This window comes from Choloepus didactylus, chromosome 4, assembly GCF_015220235.1.
Source record: "Choloepus didactylus isolate mChoDid1 chromosome 4, mChoDid1.pri, whole genome shotgun sequence".
In the NCBI taxonomy this organism is placed as follows: Eukaryota; Metazoa; Chordata; class Mammalia; order Pilosa; family Megalonychidae; genus Choloepus; species Choloepus didactylus.
In genome coordinates, this window is record NC_051310.1 from 19908328 (window position 1) to 19933920 (window position 25593).

The window sequence follows — 25593 nt, forward strand, 5'->3', positions numbered from 1 at the left end:
AAACTTTACCCACCAGGGACAGGTGGGTAGGGTGGGTGGTTGCTGATGAAAAAAAACATGAGAACAAGGGATTTTTATTTCATTGTATCAAGAGTCTCCTTAATTAAGTTAATTACTAGCCATGAAAGCCACAGAGTTTCTGATTCAGTTGTATATTACCTGGTTGTATAAAAAATTTTATATACAGCCCTTTTCCAGGTAGGGTATGTTGATAGGATAGATAGAAGATATGTTAGGAAAATTATCTTTTTCTAAGTATAGCTGTATACCTTTTACTTTTCAGTTATTTTAAATATTATCTATTTAAAATTACATTTTTATTGAGCATTATGAGAATTCCTATAATGTGAGCTATTTTTCTACAAAATCAACATTTGAAACGAAGAATATAATTATCATTCCACTGACTTATCAGTTTCCAAACTATTTTCTAACTCTAATCAATGATTTTTTTTAAAAAAATTAAACCAAAATCTCTTTTGTGTATTTTTATGAAACTTGTTATGCCTATATTATAGTAAAGGTGGATTTTTGCAGCTGTGGTTAGTTTATAGTCTTTAAAAGACTTTAGTTAAAATTAGATTTTAAAGTAATTTTAACTTTTAGAAAAATTTTAGTTATCTGTTTTTCAATATACAGTTTTATATATACAGATTTTACAGAAACTTATTACAGTGTGTACTACTCCCTTGAAAATGATAGCCAGTAGATGTTTTATATATAACTCTGAGGAATAGCTTCTTTCAGGAACATAGATTAATATGACCTTCTGATGAGATTCTGGTAAGCATCCTATAAAGACTTAACTTGAATCTCTTATTTGGGGGAAAATGTGCTTCTAGGTTTAATATCACTTTAGAGCAGTGATTGGCAGTTACAGAACCTCAGTTCATGTCCCATTTTTGCTATTATCTTTATTTCCTCATATCAGAATTTCTTTCATTTTCCTTTTTAAAGGGAAGGGAGTAATACTACTTACCTGCTTCACAAGAGCATAAACTAACGTGAATGAAATGTACAAAGTTGTTTTAAAAAATCATCTAGGAAATGTGTTATGAAATCCTTTTAGTTTTAACTATAAAGGTATACTTTAAATATAGATGTTTTCCTCTTAACTTTAAAATTGCCCTTTCTTAATGTAATTATATTTACATTGTTGAGGAATTTCTTTTATATTATGCCAGGGGAAATCAAGCCCGTAGCTTTTACTAGTTCATAGTTTTTTATTTAGCTTATTTTGAACAACTTATAAGAAAAATCTTGGGTACATGTATTTTATCATCGCAGATCTTCTTGAGAACATGATACTTAAAATTTTAGGCTTACAAAAACCATAATAGCCAAAAGTTAATGAACATGTAAGAAGTGCCAGGCATTGTGCTAAGCCTGCCTTATCTCATTTAATCCTTACAACAACTCTATGAAATAGATACTGTTATTGTCTCTATTTTACAGATAAAGAAACTGAGACTTAGAAAGGTTAAATAACTTGCCCCAGGTTACACAGCTAGTAAATGAAGCCAGAGCGGGAACCCAGGTTAGTCACACTCCACAGCTTATGTTTTTAACAACAATGCTCTACCACCTCCCAAACATGTAACTTGGGAGATGGTTATTTATGCTTCAAAAGGAATTCATCTATTTCAAGTACAGTTGAAGCTAAAATACAAGGAACTGCTACCAGTTAAGAAAAGTATCTCTGAAATATAATGTTAATGAAAAAATGCTTTATCTTAAAAATTATATTTGAGAGAACATATCTATTTATATGCTTATATCTATAAACTGTTTATGAGATACCAAGTAGGAAATATTCTATAATTCTTATATTTCATACTAGATTTGAAACTATAAGTGTTCTTTTAAAATTTGTTCAGTGAATAAATTTCCCCTTTGGTTGTGCTGAACGTTCTTTTCCCAGAGGTTTTCTTCTAAATGAATTGAATATCCACTCTCATATAGGTAGTCGGCCTTATTAAAATAGGATAATTAATACCTGAAAGGGCTATTTATGTAAATCTACATAAATCAGAGACTAAAATTTCATAGTAAGTGAGAGTTGGGGTGGAAAGAGGGGAAGTTTGACTGGCATTTTATCTTGAAAGTATAACCATAGTTTATAAAAACACATTTCTCATATATAACAAAATCTAAATTATAATTATTAACACTGTATGCTAATTTGTAGAGTGAACTTAAGAATAAAGTTAATTATTTTACTTAATTTTGCCAATTATATGCTGGTAAAAATAATTCTTTTAGTTTACATTTGATTTTTGCTGCATGATTATGGTCATTTTTGTGAAAATATTGGAGGGCTTCACTGTTTTTTTCCAAGGACATTGTAATAATCTTTTGATATCTAGACATAATCTGAAGTGCCTGTTGTATTATCATTCTTAAATTTCCTCCTCTGCTGTTGCTCTGCCAGATCCTAACTTCTCATAGCTTTATGCATGATTTGACCAATATTACTCCATTTAATTCTGTATCTTTTGCAAAATTTTTAAATTTCACTTTGCAGCATTCTAATAAGGAGTTCTTATATAATGAACACTGAGATCACAAAGACCCCCCCATACTAGAATCCTTTAAGCTTCACTGCCCATTATTAGAGTATGTTTCTAATTGCAGGAGCTCATAGGATGCTTCTAGTTGTGTGTATTAGAACATTTTTCTTATTTGAGTACTTGGTGTGCTAGAATTTTTAATAGATACTTCTGATTCACTCAATGGACATGAATAAAATTTTGTTTGGGAATAGGATCAGGAAGGAATATTTCAAAAGCTGGATGCAGGCTTCTTTATCTGGTTTTCCTTCTTCCTCTTTGACTGTTAACTCTTAACAGTCAGTCTTCCTTCTGTCTGCTTCCTAAATGGTAGTATTCTTCAGGAGTCCATAGTCGTCTTCTCTTTTCACTTTACTTACTCTCTCTGGGTGATTATCTAGGTCCATGACTTTAATTCCCACATCAGTTAACCCAGGCTTCTCTCCTCAATTCCAGATACCCTCTTGAATGCCCTATAGCTATACCATATTAAATGTTTCCATTGGAATTCTCTTGTTATTCTAATCCTGTCAAAAAACAAAACCCACTCTCTCCTGGCTCTGGTCCATCTGTCTAGCTTCATCCCCTGCCACTTCCCAGTGCCAATTTTGCATCTCCTCACTTCAACCATATTGAATTACTGGCACTTTCTTGAAAGCACCATGTTCTCTCCAACTTTTGTGTCCCTTGGTCCGAAATGTACTTTCTCTTACCTTTTTCTTTCTTACTTATTCTTCTTCTGTCTTCCAGCTTTACTTTTACTGGAAAACTTTCTTTATGCTTCCTCACCTCTCTAGGCTGGGTTAAATGTGAGAAAAGATAATAAAATTTAAAAATGATAGTAAGCTAGAAGAGGAGGTAGTATTTGCTCTGTGTTTCTACTTCTTCCTTTATGCTGTAGCTTAATCTGTGTTTAGGAAGGCCACTGATACATTTATATGGCTGCAGAGGAAGTACTCCTTGGTCTTAGTTTGTAACTGCTTATACAAAGCTAGATGCTTTGAGGCTCTGTTGGGATACATGGAATTTTAAAACTTTGGGCCAATCGTTGTTTAATGAGCTGAGCTAGAGAGATGAAGCATTGGTAGAAAGAAGAGTACTCCTCTAACTATTCCTCACTTTATACTTGCCCTGTGAAATGTTAGCATCGACAGAGTATGCTATAGCAGAGGTAAATCTCTTTGTTCTGGCTAGATATTTGCTGATACCCTCTGGTTCCCAAATATTAAAAGCACTCAGGAAGATAAAATCGTCTCCTCTTGTTCCCTTGGACATTCTGCCAGTGTGATTTGATGAAAGTCACAACAAACTGCATTTTGTATCTTTTTATGTGAGCCATTCATTCTACCTATTTTGGAGTTAAGATAGTAATTCTACTTTGCAGCAACTGTTTCTAACTATGTACTAGCTGAGATTTCTCATTTGGACAGGTGGAAGGCATGGGTTCTTTAAGTTAATTGTGATTATGGTAAATTAACAACAATAATAATAGCAGACATTTATATAGCATTAACCATTTGCCAGGCGCTGTTTTAAGTTCTTTATATATGTGTATGTTAGTTCTCGTATTAATCATATGAGGCACTTGTATTATCCCCAATTTATAGATAAGGAAACTAAGGTATAGCTAAGTTAAATAATTTGCCCAAAGTCACCCCAATACTGAGAGATGGAGCCCGTGTTTAAACCTAGGCAGTCTGGCAAAAAAATCTATTCTCCAAACCAGGGTTTGGCAAACTCTATAATAAGCCAAATAGTAAATATTTTAAACTTTGTGGACCATATGGTCTCTGTCACAGCTACTCAGTTCTGCTATAGTAGTGTGAAAGTAGTCACGTGGCAGTCTGTCTCTTTCTGTCTCCTCCTGTGACTTCGGTTGACAGTAGTCATACTGGATTAAGACCATCCTGTTTCAGTTTGGCCTCATCTTAATAACATCTTCAAAGATCCCGTTTACAAAGTAGTTCACACCTGTGGGACAAGGAGTTAGTACTTGAACATAGCTTTGTGGGGGACATGATTCAATCTACCATAATGTTATATACCACTTGCTATTTTCCCAGATATCACTGAACTTCTGTTCATCCTTTTTTCCTGATTTTTTTTCTGTGTTTTATTTTGGGTAGTTTCTATTGCTGTATCTTCAAGTTCATTTATCTTTTCTGCATTGTCTAAACTGCTATTAATCCCTTGGAGTGAAATTTTCATTTCAGATATCATAATGTTTATTTTTAAAAGTTCTATATGTTCTTTTGTATCTTCTGTTTCTCTTTTTATTCTGTTCCTGTTTGTTTTAAAGTAATTCATGAGCATTTTGAAAATTCTCATTTTAACAGCTAATGTCTCCTTATTTTAATCATCTCTGTCATTCCTGGGTCTCTTTCTATTGACTTTTTTTTTCTTTCTGCTTATTGGCCACATTTTCTACTTCTTCACGTGCCCATTAATTTTTTTCATGGATGCTGAGCACTGAATGCTGGATTTTATTGTATCCCTTTAAAGCGTTTTGGACATTGTCCTGGCAGGTGATTAAATTACTTACAGATCAGTTTGTTCCTTGTGAAAAGTTTGCTTTTAAGCTTTTTATGGGCAGGGCTGAGTAGCTTTTCCTCTAGGGTTGGTTTAGCTTCACTACAGAGGTGTGACCCTTCTGGGATCTCTACTGACCATCTAGTGAATTTAAAGCGGTATGTCCGCCATAGCTGTTGGGAATTTGAATGATTTCTGGCCTTTTATGACCTCTGGTAATTGTTTGGTTTTAGCATCCCAGTAACTGTTATTTTCCAGAACTTGTTCTTTGTATGACCTCATAGGGAGATTTTTGGACCTCTGTCTCTGCATTGCACCATTTTCTCCAGTATGCTGCTCTGCAAATTCTAGCCATCTTGGCCTTTCTGAACTCTAGTCTCTCTTTTCCTAAATCAGAAAGACTGTGACCCTATTTGAGTTGCACCTTCATGTACTACTCTCCAGAAAATGCTTTCTAGATGAAAGTTGAAGGAATTGTAGGACTTGACTTGTTTGTTTCTCCTTTCTTAGGATTAACACTGTGAACCAGTGTTGAAAACATTTGTTTCATGTATTTTTTACAGTTTTCTAGTTGTTTGTGGCAGGAGAATAAGTTTAGACCATGGTAGTCCTTCATGGCTAAAAATCTGTCTTTGATGTTTTTAAACATCTTTTTTTTTTAAATATTCATTTTATTGAGATGTATTCACATATCACGCAGTCATACAAAACAAATCGTACCTTCGATTGTTCACAGTACCATTACATAGTTGTACATTTATCACCAAAATCAATCCCTGACACCTTCATTACCACACACACACAAATAACAAGAATAATAATAATTAAAGTGAAAAAGAGCAATTAAAGTAAAAAAGAACACTGGGTGCCTTTGTCTATTTTTTTGTTTGTTTCCTTCCCCTATTTTTCTACTCATCCATCCATAGACTAGACAAAGGGGAGTATGGTCCTTATGGCTTTCCCAATCCCATTGTCACCCCTCATAAGCTACATTTTTATACAATTGTCTTCAAGATTCAAGGGTTCTGGGTTGTAGTTTGATAGTTTCAGATATCTACCACCAGCTACACCAATTCATTAGAACCTAAAAAGGGTTGTCTATATTGTGTGTAAGGGTGCCCACCAGAGTGACCTCTTGGCTCCTTTTGGAATCTCTCTGCCACTGAAGTTTATTCATTTCCATTCACATCCCCCTTTTGGTCAAGAAGATGTTCTCCATCCCACGATGTAAACATCTTTTATATTTTCCATCTCACTGTCTTTCTTTTTCTTTTTTTTTACTCTTCTTCTCCCTCTAATCTATTTAACTCGTTCATTGAGTTTTCAATTTCAGTTATTTTATTTTTCATTTATAGATGTTCTGTTTGCCTCTTCAAATCTGCTTGGATACTTTTTATAGTCTCATATTCTTAGCTTGTATACTCATAGACATTCAAAGCCTTACTTTTTTTCTTCTACTGACATTAAGCTTATTTTATATTGCTTATCTGATGCTTCCATTATCTAATGTTTTTGCAGGGTTGATTTTGTTGTTTGTTTTGACTTGTTGATTCTCACCCATGGTCCCTTATTTCTTTGTATTTGTTGCATTTTTTGTTTGTTTATTTTTTTGTTGTTGTTCTAAGTTTATATTTATTTTATCGTTACCTGAAGGAATTCTTTGAGGCCTGAAGTTTCTGTCCTCCATATAGAATTTATATCTATTTGCCTGTGCTATGTTGTTGAGGATGCATTAAGACACTGCCAACTCTTAGTACTACTCTTTACTAAATTTCCCACTTGAGAGATTCACAATTAATGTGAATTTAGGCCATAAAACCATGTGAAGTCTGCTTATGGTTGCAGATTTTAAGCGGAAGTCCTTTTCTCCTTCATGCATTACTGCCCCTTCTGAGAGATTCACTGTTTAGTCAAAAGTGTGGGCAGTTCAAATCCCCACCCTAGAGAGGGCTTAGGCTTTCTCTCCTATTTCCTGTTCAGCCTACAAAACAAGGGTTTCCAGGATTTAGCAAATATTAGGGTAAAGTAGATGTAAGTTCTCTCTTATCTACTGCCTTCTCATTGGAAATCACTTTGTTTTTGTTCTGAGAGTTCTTAATTTCTTGACAGAGCTCAGCAGTGCATTTTAAAAGATGTTTTTACATTTTATCTGGTATTTTTAGTTTTTGGCAAGAGAAATGTTCACGGTATTTTGTCATTCCTACCGTTAGAAATGAAAGTCTCTCCTCTGTTTCTTAATGTGAAGAACTGCACATAATGTGCAAATATTAACAAGGTGAAATACATTCCACCATTCTCCATGAGGTCCATAAAATATAGATGTGTAAATTCTGATGTTTATAAAACCTATGAGTAGAACCTGTTTGCCATGTATAATTTGGTTCCTTTTCTTTGTTTGTTTGCCTTTTTATTCTCTCCTGGACTCCTTGGACATAATTCAGCGCTTGGTATCAGTGGGACTCGATTCAAAGAATGCTGTTTGTGTTTGGGATTGGAAAAGGGGAAAAATGTTATCTATAGCCCCTGGTCACACAGATAGAGTAAGTATTCCTAGTTAATGATTCTACTTGGGAGAATCTGTGAATTTCTGAAAATTGTATAGAAAATTTTGTGTGTATATGCTTTGCATTTTTGAGAATAAACTTAGTTTTCAAAAGATTCTCATAGAGACCTGTTAATCACACCAACAGTTTAGGTAATTATTGAAGTGTTAGGTATATTTCATTAGGAAGCTTTGTATTCTGACTTACAAAGCATTTTACACATTAGAACTTTGGATTTAGTAGATAGACCAATTATGAAAAAATGATGCTTGCAGTGTAATCTTTTAAAGTATTTTTATGGTTAGTATTTTAAAGTTGCATTGATACGTTGCTCATAATATCTGTATTATAGTGAATTGTTAAACATTAATTTATAAGGTATAGTCTTTCTTCAATATCACTGAAGAGTATTACTTTGTAAATTTTTAGAGGTAGAAAAGTGTATTAGGTGAATATGCAGGTATCAAAGAAACATGGTTAAGACTACCAGAATAAATGAATTATTTTCCAAATGTTAATTTTTCTTTTATGTATTATGAAATTATACGTTTCTGATGTATATTTTATTTCATCTGGGTTTTTGCTTGTGTGCTTTTGTAATAAAATGGTCTGTATGTATCTAGAATTTATGGGATCTTAGCAAAGAAGGAAGCCTGGGGATCCCCAAAATTTAAATGTAAGTTAATTTTGCTGAAAATACAAAAAAATTTCTTTGAAATAACTCCTTGGATTTTTATATAAGAAGTTCTGTGTGATAAAAATTTTCCCTTTTCTGGCTGTGTAAGTGGATTTGTTCCATTCACAATTCTTCTTCTCTAGAGTATACACAGACAGTTGCCTCATATTCTTAGGTCTGTTGAACCAATTTTGTTATTTGTGGACCAAATGTTTTTAAAATTAAAAATAAGTAAGGTTATCCTCTTATAGATGGTGGTGGTGAATGCATAACTGTGATTATACGGGGAACCATTGATTGTTTACTTAGGAGGAAATGTATGGTATGTGAATAATAAAGCTGTCTAAAAAATAAAAATAAATAAGGTGCTAATTTTCACTCCACCAGTTGTATCATAAAGTCCATAGAACCTGGGAAATAGTTTTTGTTCTTTATCATTTACATATTTACTCTATTTTCCTACAATTTTGAAATGTGGGGTTCTTTTTGAGGAATATTATATTGAGATAAGGAGGGGTTTGGGCTATTTGGGCTTTTGGACAGGATTTTAACATGATTCTAAAAATAAGTATTTTAACCGTGAATCTGATTTATTTACAGATATTTGATATTTCTTGGGATTTGTACCAGCCAAATAAACTTGTCAGCTGTGGTGTAAAACATATCAAGGTAATGGAAGGGTCTTGTTCTAGAATAGTAATATCTACTCAGTTCTCTGCCCCTAAGTACATATCACACTATTAATAATTTAAGGCAGTTTTAGGATTTTATAGTAATTATTTTTAAAATGTCAGCATTTTAAACGTTCTTATGTTCAATCTAACAAATATTGTGCAGTTACTCTGCATGAGGCACAGTAAAAGATATAGGTGTAAACAGAGAATTGATAAACCATTCTCCATAAAAGAACTTAAAAGTCTTGTGAACTATGATTCTTCATGTTTCATTTAAAAGTAAAATATGAGAATGGGAAACCAAGTAAACCAAGAATTTTTCCTTCACAGAGATAGACTTGTGTGATGGAAGTAATATGAATAAAATTGGCTTGTTGGCTGTTTGACCTGGGATGATATTTTAACCTCTTTGAGCTTTTTAGTTTTCCCACCTGAAAACTGACTGCTGTTACTACCCTCATAGAGTTGATGAGGGTTAAATAAGGCAGTATATATTCAAATACTTGTCATAGTGCCTAACACACAGTTGATTTGACCTTAGTGTTTAATAGTTACAGTTAACTTTGTTTATGAAAGCCTCAACTTTTGTTTTACAATTATAGTTCAGATTTTGAAGCTCATGTGGTCAGTGGTGATATTCACTGTTATGTTTATAGTTACTTTTAAATAACTGTTACAAACTGGAAATATTTTCTTTTCTTCAACTGTCTAATGTAACAGTTCCTGATAACAGTTATTCCTAGTGAGAAATACTCTGTGTTCCCATCCTTTCTTCTGATATGCTCACCTCCATCCACATTTTCTCCAAAGCATCTTTAACTGCTGTTGAAATTCTGGTTTTGGTAATGTGGTGCTAATTTGATAGATGGATAGTAATAAATCTCTCTTTTTTTTAACAAATAGTCAACAGCAAAAGGCTATATGCTAGGCTTTAAGGTACATAGTATAAGCACTATAAAGGTAGAGATTTTTGTCTTGTTCTTCAAAGATAAACAAGAGGATGATGTTTAACACAGTATTGGATATATATTAAGTGTTTAATAAATGATTGGCAAATTAATAAATGAATAAGGAGAGCTTATCACTGTTTATATTATACTTAAATCTAAAAGTTCCATTTTCAAGCTTTTTAAAGCTTATCTTCCCAATTAAATGAGACAAACTATATTTTTATTATGAGTTAGATTTGCTTTCCTTTGGTAAAGGAAAACTAATGTATATCTCTACCCTGCCCCATTTTTATTTCTTATTTCTCTCCCTCTGCACACTATTAAAATTTACCTGAATCCACATACTAGAACAAAAAACCTTGGTCATGAAGATTTATATTTGACTTCCCTATCTTCTCCCAGGAATGAACACATCATCCCAAATAGGTATCTGCATTATTTTTAAGCTTTACAGGCAAACAAATTGTTCATCTTTGAAAATGTCAATGAGAGCAACATACCAAACTTTTTTTTTTAACACCTTTACTGTCTGCAGCGATTGAACATTAGGTTTTGTCCTTTTTCCTTTTAGTGTATAGTGTCTTATCTTCATTTTTCATTGCAAACCCATTCTCACCTTTTTTTCACCTGTCTAAATTTAATGTATTTTTTTTCAGAAAAAGGAAAGTGTTAGCATATTATAAAAGTAATCTAGTTCAAAGTACTCATTCTTACAGAAAATGATTGTCAGATAAGAATTGGCAGCTATAAAATAGCTATTGGTAACAGTAAGATGATGTAAACATTGATATCTGTTTATCATAAGAGAATTTCTTAGATAATTTCTAGTCTCCTGTTCTGATATATCACCAAAGTACTGGAAATGTTTTACTCTAATTATAAACATTCTTTGGTAATTTGACTGCACTATGTACCTTATAGTTCTGGAGTTTATGTGGAAATGCTCTGACCCCAAAAAGAGGTGTCTTTGGTAAGACTGGAGACCTTCAGACAATATTATGCCTAGCTTGTGCGAGGGATGAACTAACATATTCTGGTGCACTCAATGGGGATGTATATGTTTGGAAAGGAATCAATCTTACACGAACAATACAAGGAGCCCACAATGTAAGTATATTTCAATATTTTAAATGCTTTTAGATGTTAACTACTTACCTTCTTTGTCTTAGAACAACAGATTACATGAAATGGCATACTGTTTAATCAGTTCAGTTCCTAGAAAAATGCTGTTAACTGAATTAATTTGCCTATTTTGTTTTCAGGATTTCAATGAGGAAGCATTATGCAAATAGATACACAGAAATTTATCAAATTTGTATGATTAGTATCTTGTTAAAACCATTGTTTTAGCCTGGTATCTTTTTCAGAACAGTGTTGGAAAAAAGTTTATTGAATTCAAACTGAAAGTATTATAGATTAACCACAGTAGAATAGTTAGTGTCTCTTGAGGCTAAACTTACCAGTGGGAAATTTGGGGACAGGTCTAGAAAGAAATATAACTTTTAAAAGTAACATGGATTCATTCAGTGAATGGCAGAAGGATCAGGAAAAAATCCATTGTTAAAATCTTCCAGTGTTTTTTGATTTGGACTTTTTAGCAGTTGAGTCCCTTATAAAGTGAAGGTAGCTAGATAGCACAGAGCTGCCATATCATTAGCAGTAAGATCTTCAAGTAGAAAAGTCCTGAATATATGAAAGAAACACTTATAAGAGGACTAACTTTAAGCAAAATGCCTGAAGATCAGAAATACCAGATCCTTTTCCACAAAGATTGTGGTAGTTCACATTCTCATCATCAGTAGGGAAAAGTAACAGTTTCCTCTCATACTCACCAGCACAGGATGTTACCACTGTTGTAAATTTTTGTTTGTCTTCTGGGTGAAAAATGATTTTTTTTTGTTTTAATTTTGTTTCCTATTTGTGAAATTTCATGTATTTATTGACCACTTGAATTTCATTTTCTATGAATTGGCTTTTCTTATCCTTTCCTCTTTTTGTTGTTGTGGTTGGGTTGCTTTTTTTTCCTTTATTCCTTTGTATATTAGAGATCTTAACCTTTTGACAGTCATACCCATTGCACATATTTCCCCAATCTATTTGTCTCTAATTATGATGTCTTTTCTTGAATGAAAAAGTTTAAAATTTTCCTTTATGACTTTTGGAGGACCTGCCATGCATGTAAAATGTTTCACCGAGTCCAAGGATATATATGTTGTTGTGACTTTTTTCTAATATTTTTGTTTTATTTTTTACATTTAGAGTTTTAGGTCCATCTACATTTTATTTTTACATATGGTATAAAGTTTAGCTTTATTATTATTTTATTTTTTGTCCATAAGATTAACTACCTCCTTGGTTCCTATATATACATGGATTTATTTCTAGATTTTCTTTTGTGTTTTCTGATGTATTTGTTAATTCCTGTATCATATCAAAATCTTCTTAAATGGGCTTCCACCTTCAAATGGTAGGTTTTCTTTAAAAGTATATCTTGTTAAAGTATATTTTATTTCCTATTCTAGGCAGGAATTTTTAGCATGAATGCTTGTGAAGAAGGCTTTGCTACTGGTGGCAGAGATGGTTGTATTCGTCTTTGGGATTTAACTTTTAAACCAATTACTGTGATTGATCTCAGGGAAACAGACCAAGGATACAAAGGTAATAACAAAACAAATGTATGATGACTAAGCAAACTCTACATGTGCTGAGGATTGTCTCTCTGCTTTAGTAAACTAAATGTATGCTTTATAAATATGATTATAAATGAGAATTAAATTTGCCCCTTCACACTGTATACATTTAATTGAAATCCTTCTGTTGAAGAGGAGATATTTTGCCTAAAGTGAGTCTAGACTTACTGTTTTATGACAGATTCTTTTGTATGTCTAATGCACAATATAATGGGACCTAAAGAGAGATGTGACAGGAACTTACTTTGGTAATCTTGGATATTGAAAATATTTTACTATTAGAATGCTAAATGCAACAATTTAGCAAGGAAACTTGTAAATAAAGTGTGTTGGGGATTGAAGGGAAGTCTTGTTTGGGATGATTTAAATGTGTGTGGATGTGTTTTTCATCCAAATTTGTCAGCAATAGGGGGAAATTTTTTCTTACAACATTTAAAAAAAAATTCATGTAATAAGACAGGATCTTTTATTATAAAAATTAACAAATTGTTTACTTGTGTGGTATTATAGTACAATAGTAGTAATGAAGTTACACAGATCTGTGTTTAAACTGTTTTCCAGTCACTTACAAGTTGTATGACCTTGGGCTAGTTATTTAACCATATCTGTAAAATGAGGGAAATAGTACTTATCTGATAGGATTAAATGAGTTAACACATGTAAAATGTTTAAAATAGAGTCTGATGTTTAGGAAACATCCAGTAAATGTTAACTGTTACTCTATTCTCATTAGTTTTGCTGAGCATTATTATACTTTGTTTGCAAAATAATTTGACATTTTTTCTTATTCCGTCCTCACAACAGCACTGTGATGTGCACAGTACTCTTTCTTATTTTCTTATTTCTTATTTTCACTTACCGAAAAGTCAGATTATTACAAGAGAAAAGTAATACCAAGACAATTGTATAAAGGTAGTTCTTAAATAATTACTTATTAAATGTTATAAACTGTGTTATAAGACTTTGGCTGAGGAAGTGTTCGACTATGGCTGGACTTACGTAACCAGGAAGAATAAAGAAGAGTGTACATGTTGAAGAATGGGTAGAAATTAGGCATATGAAAAGAACAAAGTATCATTCCATGTACTGAATGAAAACGTGAGTTTGGAAGAAAATGTGAGTTTGGAACAAGGACTTGCAAATTTCTTATGTCTGCTATCTAAGGTATAAAAGGTACAAAAGTTAACCATTTAGGCAGATTGGCATTTTAGTATTACAGCATTGACATTAAATATAATTCTCTTTTGACTAGGTTTGTCTGTGAGGAGTGTTTGTTGGCGAGGTGACCGCATTCTAGTTGGAACACAGGACAGTGAAATTTTTGAAATTGTGGTACATGAAAGACATAAACCATTCCTAATTATGCAAGGGCACTGTGAAGGTGAACTTTGGGCACTTGCTGTCCATCCTACTAAACCTTTGGCCGTGACTGGAAGTGATGATCGTTCAGTCAGGTAAGAAAAGTATAAGATAATTGCATAAGATGGAATTCAACCTCAGATAAATATAAGGAAAACTAGAAACAAAAAACAAAAAAACTTAGATTTAGATTTTATCAGCATATGGTACAACAAATGAACATAACAGGTACTCAAAAACTAATAGAATTAAAAACTGTAAGATTTATTTTTTTCTCTTAATGTAAGTTGGAATTTGTTCCATATGAAAATGCTCGGAGCTACCTCCTCCTTTTCAATAGCCATACAACATTCTACTGTATGAATATATACCACTTTATTCAACTAATCCATTACTGATGGAAGTTTTGGTTCTTCTAGCTTTGTGCTAGTAAAAACAGTGCTTGCAATGAATATCCTTGTACATGTGTCATTTTGCATCTGTAAATATGACTATCACTATGATAAATTCTTCACCATTTTCAAAGGTTATATGCATTTTAAATTTTAATATTGCCTTACATAGAGACAGTACCAATTTATACATGTATTGGCAATATATGACAGTGCCTGTTTTCACACACCCTTGCAAACACCAATTATTACCCCAAAGGATGAAAAATGATATCCTGTTATGTTTTTAATATGCAATTCTCTCATTTTGAGAGGTGTTGAGTATTTTTTCATAGGTTTACGGAACATTTGCATTTCCTTTTCAATGTCAAGTCTGTTCAGGCTCTTTCCATATTTTCTATTAGTTCATTTGTCTTTTTCTAATTGATTTGACAAAGGCTCTGCCTACATGTTAAATTATCCCCTATCTATGACAGTGATTCTCAATGCTGGGCCAGCAGCATCAGCATTAGCTGGAAACTTGAAAGAAATGCAAATTCTCAAACCTTACTGAGAACCTAATGAATCAGAAACTCCACAATTTGTGGTTTAGTAAGCTTTCCAAGGATGACTATGATGTGCACTAAAGTTTAAGAACCACTGGTCAATAATAATGAGTTGAGATATATTTTCCCACTTTGTCATTTGTCCCCCCCCTCCCATTTTATCTGTATTTTATATGTATAGCTTCTTTAATTAGGGTAGAAATCATCTACCTAAAATGAATGATTGAAAAAATTAACATCATTACATTGTTTTTAAAATAAAAGATTCTATTAACCTGTGTCATTTTAAGCATGAACCTGTTATCTTCATGGATAAAAATTGCTTGCCACAAAGGATAGAGTTAAAATACCAAGATTTGTCTCACTTATAGTGAGATTATTATTTTAACTGAAATCTTTTCATAGATTTATCATTACTTTTTTTATTGTTATTTTTTTAATTCAATTTTATTGAGATAATTATTCCCGCACCATGCAGTCATATAAAGTGTACATTCAGTTGTTCACAGTACCATCACATAGATGGACGATCATCACCAAAATTAATTTTTGAATATTTTCATTACCACGCACACAAAGATAATAAGAATAAAAATTAAAGTGAAAAAGAACAATTAAAGTAAAAAAGAACACTGGGTGCCCTTTTTTTTTTGCCCCCATTTTTCTACTCATCCATCCATACCCTGGACTAGGGAGTGTGGTCCATATGGCTTTCCCAATCACTTTGTCACCCCTCATAAGCTAGCTACATTTTTATACAATTGTCTTCAAGATTGAAGAGTTCTGGGTTGTAGTTTGATAGTTTCAGGTATTTACTGTTAGCTGTTCCAATTCATTAGAACCTAAAAAGGGTTGTCTATATTGCGTGTATGAGTGCCTACCACAGTGACCTCTTGGCTTCTTTTGGAATCTCTCTGCCACTGAAACTTATTTCATTTCCTTTCACATCCCCCTTTTGGTCAAGAAGATGTTCTCCATTCCACGGTGCCGGGTCCAGATTCCTCCCCGGGAATCATATTCCACGTTGCCAGGGAGATTTACTCCCCTGGGTGTCAGATCCCATGTAGTAGGGGAGGGCAGTGATTTCACCTGCCAAGTTGGCTTAGCTAGAGAGAGAGGGCCACATCTGACCAACAAAGAGGCATTCAGGAGGAGACCCTTAGGCACAATTGTAGGCAGGCCTAGCCTTTCCTTTTCAGCAACAGTCTTCCCAGTGGCAAGTCCCATGGTAGAGGGCTCAGCCCATCAAACCACCAGTCCCTTATGTCTGTGAGCACATCAGCAACCATTGAGGTGGGGAAGCCCAACACCTCTGGATTCTCCACCAGCTCCTCAGGGGGGCTCTGCATATGTTTTTCATTTTTTTTTTTTTAATTAACTTTTTTCTTAAGTTAGCTATTAAGTATATCAAAAAAAATTAAAAAAAAAAAAACATACAATAAAAAAACATTTCAAACAAACCATAGCAAGGGAGTGAGAAAAAGACAACTAACCTAAAATAACTACTTTACTTCCAACATGTTCCTACTCTACCCCAAGAAAATAACCTAATATAGCAAAATTTCTGTGAATTTGTTCCTACCCTGCCCACCAGAAGTTAAAAAATCATAGTCATTCCTGGGCATTCCCAGAACATTAAATTTACCCATGATGGCTTATCTGTTCTTATTGGGTTATTGTTCCTCCTTCATTAATTGCTCTCTATCACTAGTTCTCCTACATTCTACATTATAAACCATTTATTTTACATTTTTCAATGTTCACATTAGTGGTAGCATATAATATTTCTCTTTTTGTGCCTGGATTATTTCGCTCAGCATTGTGTCTTCAGGGTTCATCCATATTGTCGTATGTTTCACGACATCGTTCCTTCTTACTGCCATGTAGTATTGCATCGTGTGTATATACCACATTTTATTTATCCACTCGTCTGCTGAAGGACATTTGGGTTGTTTCCATCTCTTGACAACTATGAATAATGATGCTATGAACATTGCTGTGCAGATATCTGTTTGTGTCACTGCTTTCACATCTTCCCGGGTATATACCCAGAAGTGCAATCTCTGGATGGAAGGGTAACTCCATATCTAGTTTTATAAGGAACTGCCAGACTGACTTCCAGAGTGGCTGAACCATTACACAGTCCCACCAACAATGAATAAGAGTTCCAATTTCTCCACAGCCTCTCCAGCATTTGTAGTTTCCTGTTTGTTTAATGGCAGCCATTCTAATTGGTGTGAGATGGTATCTCGTTGTGGTCTTAATTTGCATCTCTCTAATAGCTAGTGAAGCTGAATGTTTTTTCATGTGTTTCTTGGCCATTTGTATTTCCTATTCAGAGAACTGTCTTTTCATATCTTTTTCCCATTTTATAACTGAACTGTCTGTACTATTGTCATTGAGTTATAGGATTTCTTTATATATGCAAGATATCAGTCTTTTGTCAGATACATGGTTTCCAAATATTTTTTCCCATTGAGTTGGCTGCCTCTTCACCTTTTTGATAAATTCCTTTGAGGTACAGAAACTTCTGAGCTTGAGGAGCTCCCATTTATCTATTTTTTCTTTTGTTGCTTGTGCTTTGGGTGTAAAGACTAGGAAGTGGCTGCTTAACACAAGGTCTTAGAGATGTTTCCCTACATTATATTCTAGGAGTTTTATGGTACTGTCTTTTATATTGAGGTCTTTGATCCACTTTGAGTTAATTTTTGTGTAGAGTGTGAGGTAAGGGTCCTCTTTCATTTTTTGGATATGAATATCCAACTCTCCCAGCCCCATTTGTTGAAAAGACTGTTATGTCCCGGTTCAGTGGCTTTGGGGGCCTTATCAAAGATCAGTTGGTCATAGATCTGCGGGTCTATCTCTGAATTCTCAATTCGATTCCATTAATCAATATGTCTATCTTTGTGCCAGTACCATGCTGTTTTGACTACTGTGGCTTTATAATAAGCTTCAAAGTCAGGGAGTGTAAGTCCTCCCACTTTGTTTTTCTTTTTTAGAGTGTTTTTAGCAATTCGAGGCATCTTTCCTTTCCAAATAAATTTGATAACTAGCTTTTCCAAGTCTGCAAAGTAGGTTGTTGGAATTTTGATTGGGATTGCATTGAATCTGTAAATCAGTTCATGTAGAATTAACATCTTAATGACATTTAGCCTTCCTATCCATGAACATGAAATATTTTTCCATCTTTTAAGGTCCCTTTCTATTTCTTTTAGTAGAGTTTTGTAGTTTTCTTTGTATAGGTCTTTTACGTCTTTGGTTAAGTTTATTCCTAAGTACTTGATTTTTTTAGTTGCTATTGAAAATGGTGTCTTTTCCTTGAGTGTCTCTTCACTTTGTTCATTTCTAGCATATTGAAACGTTACTGACTTATGTGCATTAATCTTGTATCCTGCTACTTTGCTAAATTTGTTTATTAGCTCTAGTAGCTGTATCATCGATTTCTCAGGGTTTTCCAGACATAAGATCATGTCATCTGCAAATCATGATAGTTTTACTTCTTCCTTTCCAATTTGGATGCCTTTTATTTCTTTGTCTTGCCAGATTGCCCTGGCTAGCACTTGTAGCACAATGTTGAATAACACTGGTGACCGCGGGCATCCTTGTCTCGTTCCTGATCTTAGAGGTAAGGCTTTCAGTCTCTCACCATTGAGTACTGTGCTGGGGCTGTGGGTTTTTCATATATGCTCTTTATCATATTGAGGGAGTTTCCTTCAATTCCTACCTTTGAAGTGTTTTTATCAAAAAGGTATGCTGGAAGATGGCAGACTGGTGAGCTGTAAGTTTTAGTTACTCCTCCAGGAAAGTAGGTAGAAAGCCAGGAACTGCGTGGACTGGACACCACAGAGCAATCTGTCTTTGGGCATACTTCATACAACACTCATGAAAATGTCGAACTGCTGAGATCAGCGAAATCTGTAAGTTTTTGTGGCCAGGGGACCCGCGCCCCTCCCTGCCAGGCTCAGTCCCGTGGGAGTAGGGGCTGCCAGCTCCGGGAAGGAGAAGGGAGAACTGCAGTGGCAGCCCTTATCGGAAACTCATTCTACTGATCCATATTCCAACCATAGATAGATGGAGACCAGACACCAGAGAATCTGAGAGCTGCCAGCCCAGCAGAGAGGAGACAGGCATAGAAAAAAAAAAACAACACAAAAAACTCCAAAATAAAAGCAGAGGATTTTTGGAGTTCTGGTGAACACAGAAAGGGGAAGGGCGGAGCTCAGGCCTTGAGGCACATATGCAAATCCCGAAGAAAAGCTGATCTCTCTACCCTGTGGACCTTTCCTTAATGGCCCTGGTTGCTTTGTCTATTAGCATTTCAATAACCCATTAGATCTCTGAGGAGGGCCCTTTTTTTTTTTTTTTTTTTAATCCTTTTTTCTTTTTCTAAAACAATTACTCTAAGAAGCCCAGTACAGAAAGCTTCAAAGAATTGGATTTGGGCACGTCAAGCCAAGAGCAGAACTAAGAGAGCTCTGAGACAAAAGGCAATAATCCAGTGGCTGAGAAAATTCACTAAACACCACAACTTCCCAAGAAAAGGGGGGTGTCCGCTCACAGCCACCATCCTGGTGGACAGGAAACACTCCTGCCCATCGCCAGCCCCATAGCCCAGAGCTGCCCCAGACAACCCAGTGTGACGGAAGTGCTTCAAATAACAGGCACACACCACAAAACTGGGCGTGGACATTAGCCTTCCCTGCAACCTCAGCTGATTGTTCCAGAGTTGGGAAGGTGGAGCAGTGTGAATTAACAAAGCCCCATTCAGCCATCATTTGAGCAGACTGGGAGCCTCCCTACACAGCCCAGCAGCCCAGAACTGCCCTGGGGGGACGGCACTCACCTGTGACATAGCACAGTCATCCCTCAACAGAGGACCCGGGGTGCATGGCCTGGAAGAGGGGCCCACTTGCAAGTCTCAGGAGCCATACGCCAATACCAAGGACTTGTGGGTCAGCGGCAGAGACAAACTGTGGCAGGACTGAACTGAAGGATTAGACTAATGCAGCAGCTTTAAAACACTAGGATCATCAGGGAGATTTGATTGTTAGGGCCACCCCCCCTCCCCGACTGCCCAGAAACACGCCCCACATACAGGGCAGGCAACACCAACTACACACACAAGCTTGGTACACCAATTGGGCCCCACAAGACTCACTCCCCCACTCACCAAAAAGGCTAAACAGGGGAGAACTGGCTTGTGGAGAACAGGTGGCTCGTGGACGCCACCTGCTGGTTAGTTAGAGAAAGTGTACTCCACGAAGCTGTAGATCTGATAAATTAGAGATAAGGACTTCAATTGGTCTACAAACCCTAAAAGAACCCTATCATTTTCCGCAAATGCCACGAGGCCAAAAACAACAGAAAATTATAAAGCATATGAAAAAACCAGACGATATGGATAACCCAAGCCCAAGCACCCAAATCAAAAGACCAGAAGAGACACAGCACCTAGAGCAGCTACTCAAAGAACTAAAGATGAACAATGAGACCATAGTACGGGATATAAAGGAAATCAAGAAGACTCTAGAAGAGCATAAAGAAGACATTGCAAGACTAAATAAAAAAATGGATGATCTTATGGAAATTAAAGAAACTGTTGACCAAATTAAAAAGATTCTGGACATTCATAGTACAAGACTAGAGGAAGTTGAACAACGAATCAGTGACCTGGAAGATGACAGAATGGAAAATGAAAGCATAAAAGAAAGAATGGGGAAAAAAAATTGAAAAAATCGAAATGGACCTCAGGGATATGATAGATAATATGAAATGTCCGAATATAAGACTCATTGGTGTCCCAGAAGGGGAAGAAAAGGGTAAAGGTCTAGGAAGAGTATTCAAAGAAATTGTTGGGGAAAACTTCCCAAATCTTCTAAACAACATAAATACACAAATCATAAATGCTCAGCGAACTCCAAATAGAATAAATCCAAATAAACCCACTCCAAGACATATACTGATCACACTGTCAAACACAGAAGAGAAGGAGCAAGTTCTGAAAGCAGCAAGAGAAAAGCAATTCACCACATACAAAGGAAACAGCATAAGACTAAGTAGTGACTACTCAGCAGCCACCATGGAGGCAAGAAGGCAGTGGCACGATATATTTAAAATTCTGAGTGAGAAAAATTTCCAGCCAAGAATACTTTATCCAGCAAAGCTCTCCTTCAAATTTGAGGGAGAGCTTAAATTTTTCACAGACAAACAAATGCTGAGAGAATTTGCTAACAAGAGACCTGCCCTACTGGAGATACTCAAGGGAGCCCTACAGACAGAGAAACAAAGAAAGGACAGAGAGACTTGGAGAAAGGTTCAGTACTAAAGAGATTCGGTATGGGTACAATAAAGGATATTAATAGACAGAGGGGAAAAATATGACAAACATAAACCAAAGGATAAGATGGCTGATTCAAGAAATGCCTTCACGGTTATAACGTTGAATGTAAATGGATTAAACTCCCCAATTAAAAGATATAGATTCGCAGAATGGATCAAAAAAAATGAACCATCAATATGTTGCATACAAGAGACTCATCTTAGACACAGGGACACAAAGAAACTGAAAGTGAAAGGATGGAAAAAAATATTTCATGCAAGTTACAGCCAAAAGAAAGCAGGTGTAGCAATATTAATCTCAGATAAAATAGACTTCAAATGCAGGGATGTTTTGAGAGACAAAGAAGGCCACTACATACTAATAAAAGGGGCAATTCAGCAAGAAGAAATAACAATCGTAAATGTCTATGCACCCAATCAAGGTACCACAAAATACATGAGAGAAACACTGGCAAAACTAAAGGAAGCAATTGATGTTTCCACAATAATTGTGGGAGACTTCAACACATCACTCTCTCCTATAGATAGATCAACCAGACAGAAGACCAATAAGGAAATTGAAAACCTAAACAATCTGATAAATGAATTAGATTTAACAGACATATACAGGACATTACATCCCAAATCACCCGGATACACATACTTTTCTAATGCTCACGGAACCTTCTCCAGAATAGATCATATGCTGGGACATAAAACAAGCCTCAATAAATTTAAAAAGATTGAAATTATTCAAAGCACATTCTCTGACCACAATGGAATACAATTAGAAGTCAATAACCATCAGAGACTTAGAAAATTCACAAATACCTGGAGGTTAAACAACACTCTCCTAAACAATCAGTGGGTTAAAGAAGAAATAGCAAGAGAAATTGCTAAATATATAGAGACGAATGAAAATGAGAACACAACATACCAAAACCTATGGGATGCAGCAAAAGCAGTGCTAAGGGGGAAATTTATAGCACTAAACGCATATATTAAAAAGGAAGAAAGAGCCAAAATCAAAGAACTAATGGATCAACTGAAGAAGCTAGAAACTGAACAGCAAAGCAATCCTAAACCAACTAGAAGAAAAGAAATCACAAGGATTAAAGCAGAAATAAATGACATAGAGAACAAAAAAACAATAGAGAGGATAAATATCACCAAAAGTTGGTTCTTTGAGAAGATCAACAAGATTGACAAGCCCCTAGGTAGACTGACAAAATCAAAAAGGGAGAAGACCCATATAAAGAAAATAATGAATGAAAAAGGTGACATAACTGCAGATCCTGAAGAAATTAAAAAAATTATAAGAGGATATTATGAACAACTGTATGGCAACAAACTGGATAATGTAGAAGAAATGGACAATTTCCTGGAAACATATGAACAACCTAGACTGACCAGAGAAGGAATAGAAGACCTCAACCAACCCATCACAAGCAAAGAGATCCAATCAGTCATCAAAAATCTTACCACAAATAAATGCCCAGGGCCAGATGGCTTCACAGGGGAATTCTACTAAACTTTCCAGAAAGAACTGACACCAATCTTACTCAAACGCTTTCAAAACATTGAAGAAAATGGAACACTACCTAACTCATTTTATGAAGCTAACATCAATCTAATACCAAAACCAGGCAAAGATGCTACAAAAAAGGAAAACTACCGGCCAATCTCCCTAATGAATATAGATGCAAAAATCCTCAACAAAATACTTGCAAATAGAATCCAAAGACACATTAAAAAAATCATACACCATGACCAAGTGGGGTTCATTCCAGGCATGCGAGGATGGTTCAACATAAGAAAAACAATCAATGTATTACAACACATTAACAAGTCAAAAGGGAAAAATCAATTGATCATCTCAATAGATGCTGAAAAAGCATTTGACAAAATCCAACATCCCTTTTTGATAAAAACACTTCAAAAGGTAGGAATTGAAGGAAACTTCCTCAACATGATAAAGAGCATATATGAAAAACCCACAGCCAGCATAGTACTCAATGGTGAGAGACTGAAAGCCTTCCCTCTAAGATCAGGAACAAGACAAGGATGCCCGCTGTCACCACTGTTATTCAACATTGTGCTGGAAGTGCTAGCCAGGGCAATGCGGCAAGACAAAGAAATAAAAGGCATCCAAATTGGAAAAGAAGAAGTAAAACTGTCATTGTTTGCAGATGATGTGATCTTATATCTAGAAAACCCTGAGAAATCAACGATACAGCTACTAGAGCTAATAAACAAATTTAGCAAAGTAGCGGGATACAAGATTAATGCACATAAGTCAGTAATGTTTCTATATGCTAGAAATGAACAAACTGAAGAGACACTCAAGAAAAAGATACCATTTTCAATAGCAACTAAAAAAATCAAGTACCTAGGAATAAACTTAACCAAAGATGTAAAAGACCTATACAAAGAAAACTACATAACTCTACTAAAAGAAATAGAAGGGGACCTTAAAAGATGGAAAAATATTCCATGTTCATGGATAGGAAGGCTAAATGTCATTAAGTTGTCAATTCTACCCAAACTCATCTACAGATTCAATGCAATCCCAATCAAAATTCCTACAACCTACTTTGCAGACTTGGAAAAGCTAGTTATCAAATTTATTTGGAAAGGGAAGATGCCTCGAATTGCTAAAGACACTCTAAAAAAGAAAAACAAAGTGGGAGGACTTACACTCCCTGACTTTGAAGCTTATTATAAAGCCACAGTTGCCAAAACAGCGTGGTACTGGCACAAAGATAGACATATAGATCCATGGAATCGTATTGAGAATTCAGAGATACACCCTCAGATCTATGGCCGACTGATCTTTGATAAGGCCCCCAAAGTCACTGAACTGAGTCATAATGGTCTTTTCAACAAATGGGGCTGGGAGAGTTGGATATCCATATCCAAAAGAATGAAAGAGGACCCCTACCTCACCCCCTACACAAAAAGTAACTCAAAATGGACCAAAGATCTCAATATAAAAGAAAGTACCATAAAACTCCTAGAAGATAATGTAGGAAAACATCTTCAAGACCTTGTATTAGGCGGCCACTTCCTAGACTTTACACCCAAAGCACAAGCAACAAAAGAGAAAATAGATAAATGGGAACTCCTCAAGCTTAGAAGTTTCTGCACCTCAAAGGAATTTCTCAAAAAGGTAAAGAGGCAGCCAACTCAATGGGAAAAAATTTTTGGAAACCATGTATCTGACAAAAGACTGATATCTTGCATATACAAAGAAATCCTACAACTCAATGACAATAGTACAGACAGCCCAATTATAAAATGGGCAAAAGATATGAAAAGACAGTTCTCTGAAGAGGAAATACAAATGGCCAAGAAACACATGAAAAAATGTTCAGCTTCACTAGCTATTAGAGAGATGCAAATTAAGACCACAATGAGATACCATCTCACACCGGTTAGAATGGCTGCCATTAAACAAACAGGAAGCTACAAATGCTGGAGGGGATGTGGAGAAATTGGAACTCTTATTCATTGTTGGTGGCACTGTATAATGGTTCAGCCACTCTGGAAGTCAGTCTGGCAGTTCCTTAGAAAACTAGATATAGAGTTACCATTCGATCCAGTGATTGCACTTCTCGGTATATACCCGGAAGATCAGAAAGCAGTGACGCTAACAGATATCTGCACGCCAATGTTCATAGCAGCATTATTCACAATTGCCAAGAGATGGAAACAACCCAAATGTCCTTCAACAGATGAGTGGATAAATAAAATGTGGTATATACACACGATGGAATACTACGCGGCAGTAAGAAGGAACGATCTGGTGAAACATATGACAACATGGATGAACCTTGAAGACCTAATGCTGAGCGAAATAAGCCAGGCACAAAAAGAGAAATATTATATGCTACCGCTAATGTGAACTTTGAAAAATGTAAAACAAATGGTTTATAATGTAGAATGTAGGGGAACTAGCAGTAGAGAGCAATTAAGGAAGGGGGAACAATAATCCAAGAAGAACAGATAAGCTATTTAACGTTCTGGGGATGCCCAGAAATGACTACGGTCTGTTAATTTCTGATGGATATAGTAGGAACAAGTTCACAGAAATGTTGCTATATTATGTAACTTTCTTGGGATAAAGTCGGAACATGTTGGAAGTTAAGCAGTTATCTTAGGTTAGTTGTCTTTTTCTTACTCCCTTGTTATGGTCTCTTTGAAATGTTCTTTTATTGTATGTTTGTTTGCTTTTTAACTTTTTTTTTCATGCAGTTGATTTAAAAAAGAAGGGAAAGTTAAAAAAAAAAAAAAAAAAAGGAAAACAAGGAAAAAAAAGAAGATGTAGTGCCCCCTTGAGGAGCCTGTGGAGAATGCAGGGGTATTCGC

General features: G+C 35.2%; 1 protein-coding gene across 9 annotated transcripts in view; it reads left to right on the plus strand.

Moving 5' to 3' along the window:
- EML5 (EMAP like 5) overlaps positions 1 to 25593 on the plus strand; it is a 264217-nt gene that overhangs the window by 38494 nt on the left and 200130 nt on the right. For 8 of the 9 annotated variants that reach the window (XR_005216273.1, XM_037832109.1, XM_037832110.1 and 5 more), the window contains exons 3-7: positions 7520 to 7618; positions 8898 to 8966; positions 10843 to 11028; positions 12444 to 12579; positions 13864 to 14065. Coding sequence is in view for 8 of the 9 variants with exons in the window: in XM_037832109.1 (XP_037688037.1) it covers positions 7520 to 7618; positions 8898 to 8966; positions 10843 to 11028; positions 12444 to 12579; positions 13864 to 14065 (692 nt within the window). In the remaining variant the exon portion in view is untranslated. Of the gene's footprint in view, positions 1 to 1508; positions 1538 to 7519; positions 7619 to 8897; positions 8967 to 10842; positions 11029 to 12443; positions 12580 to 13863; positions 14066 to 25593 lie in introns of those variants that run through there. The other variant, XM_037832108.1, reaches the window with a different exon arrangement.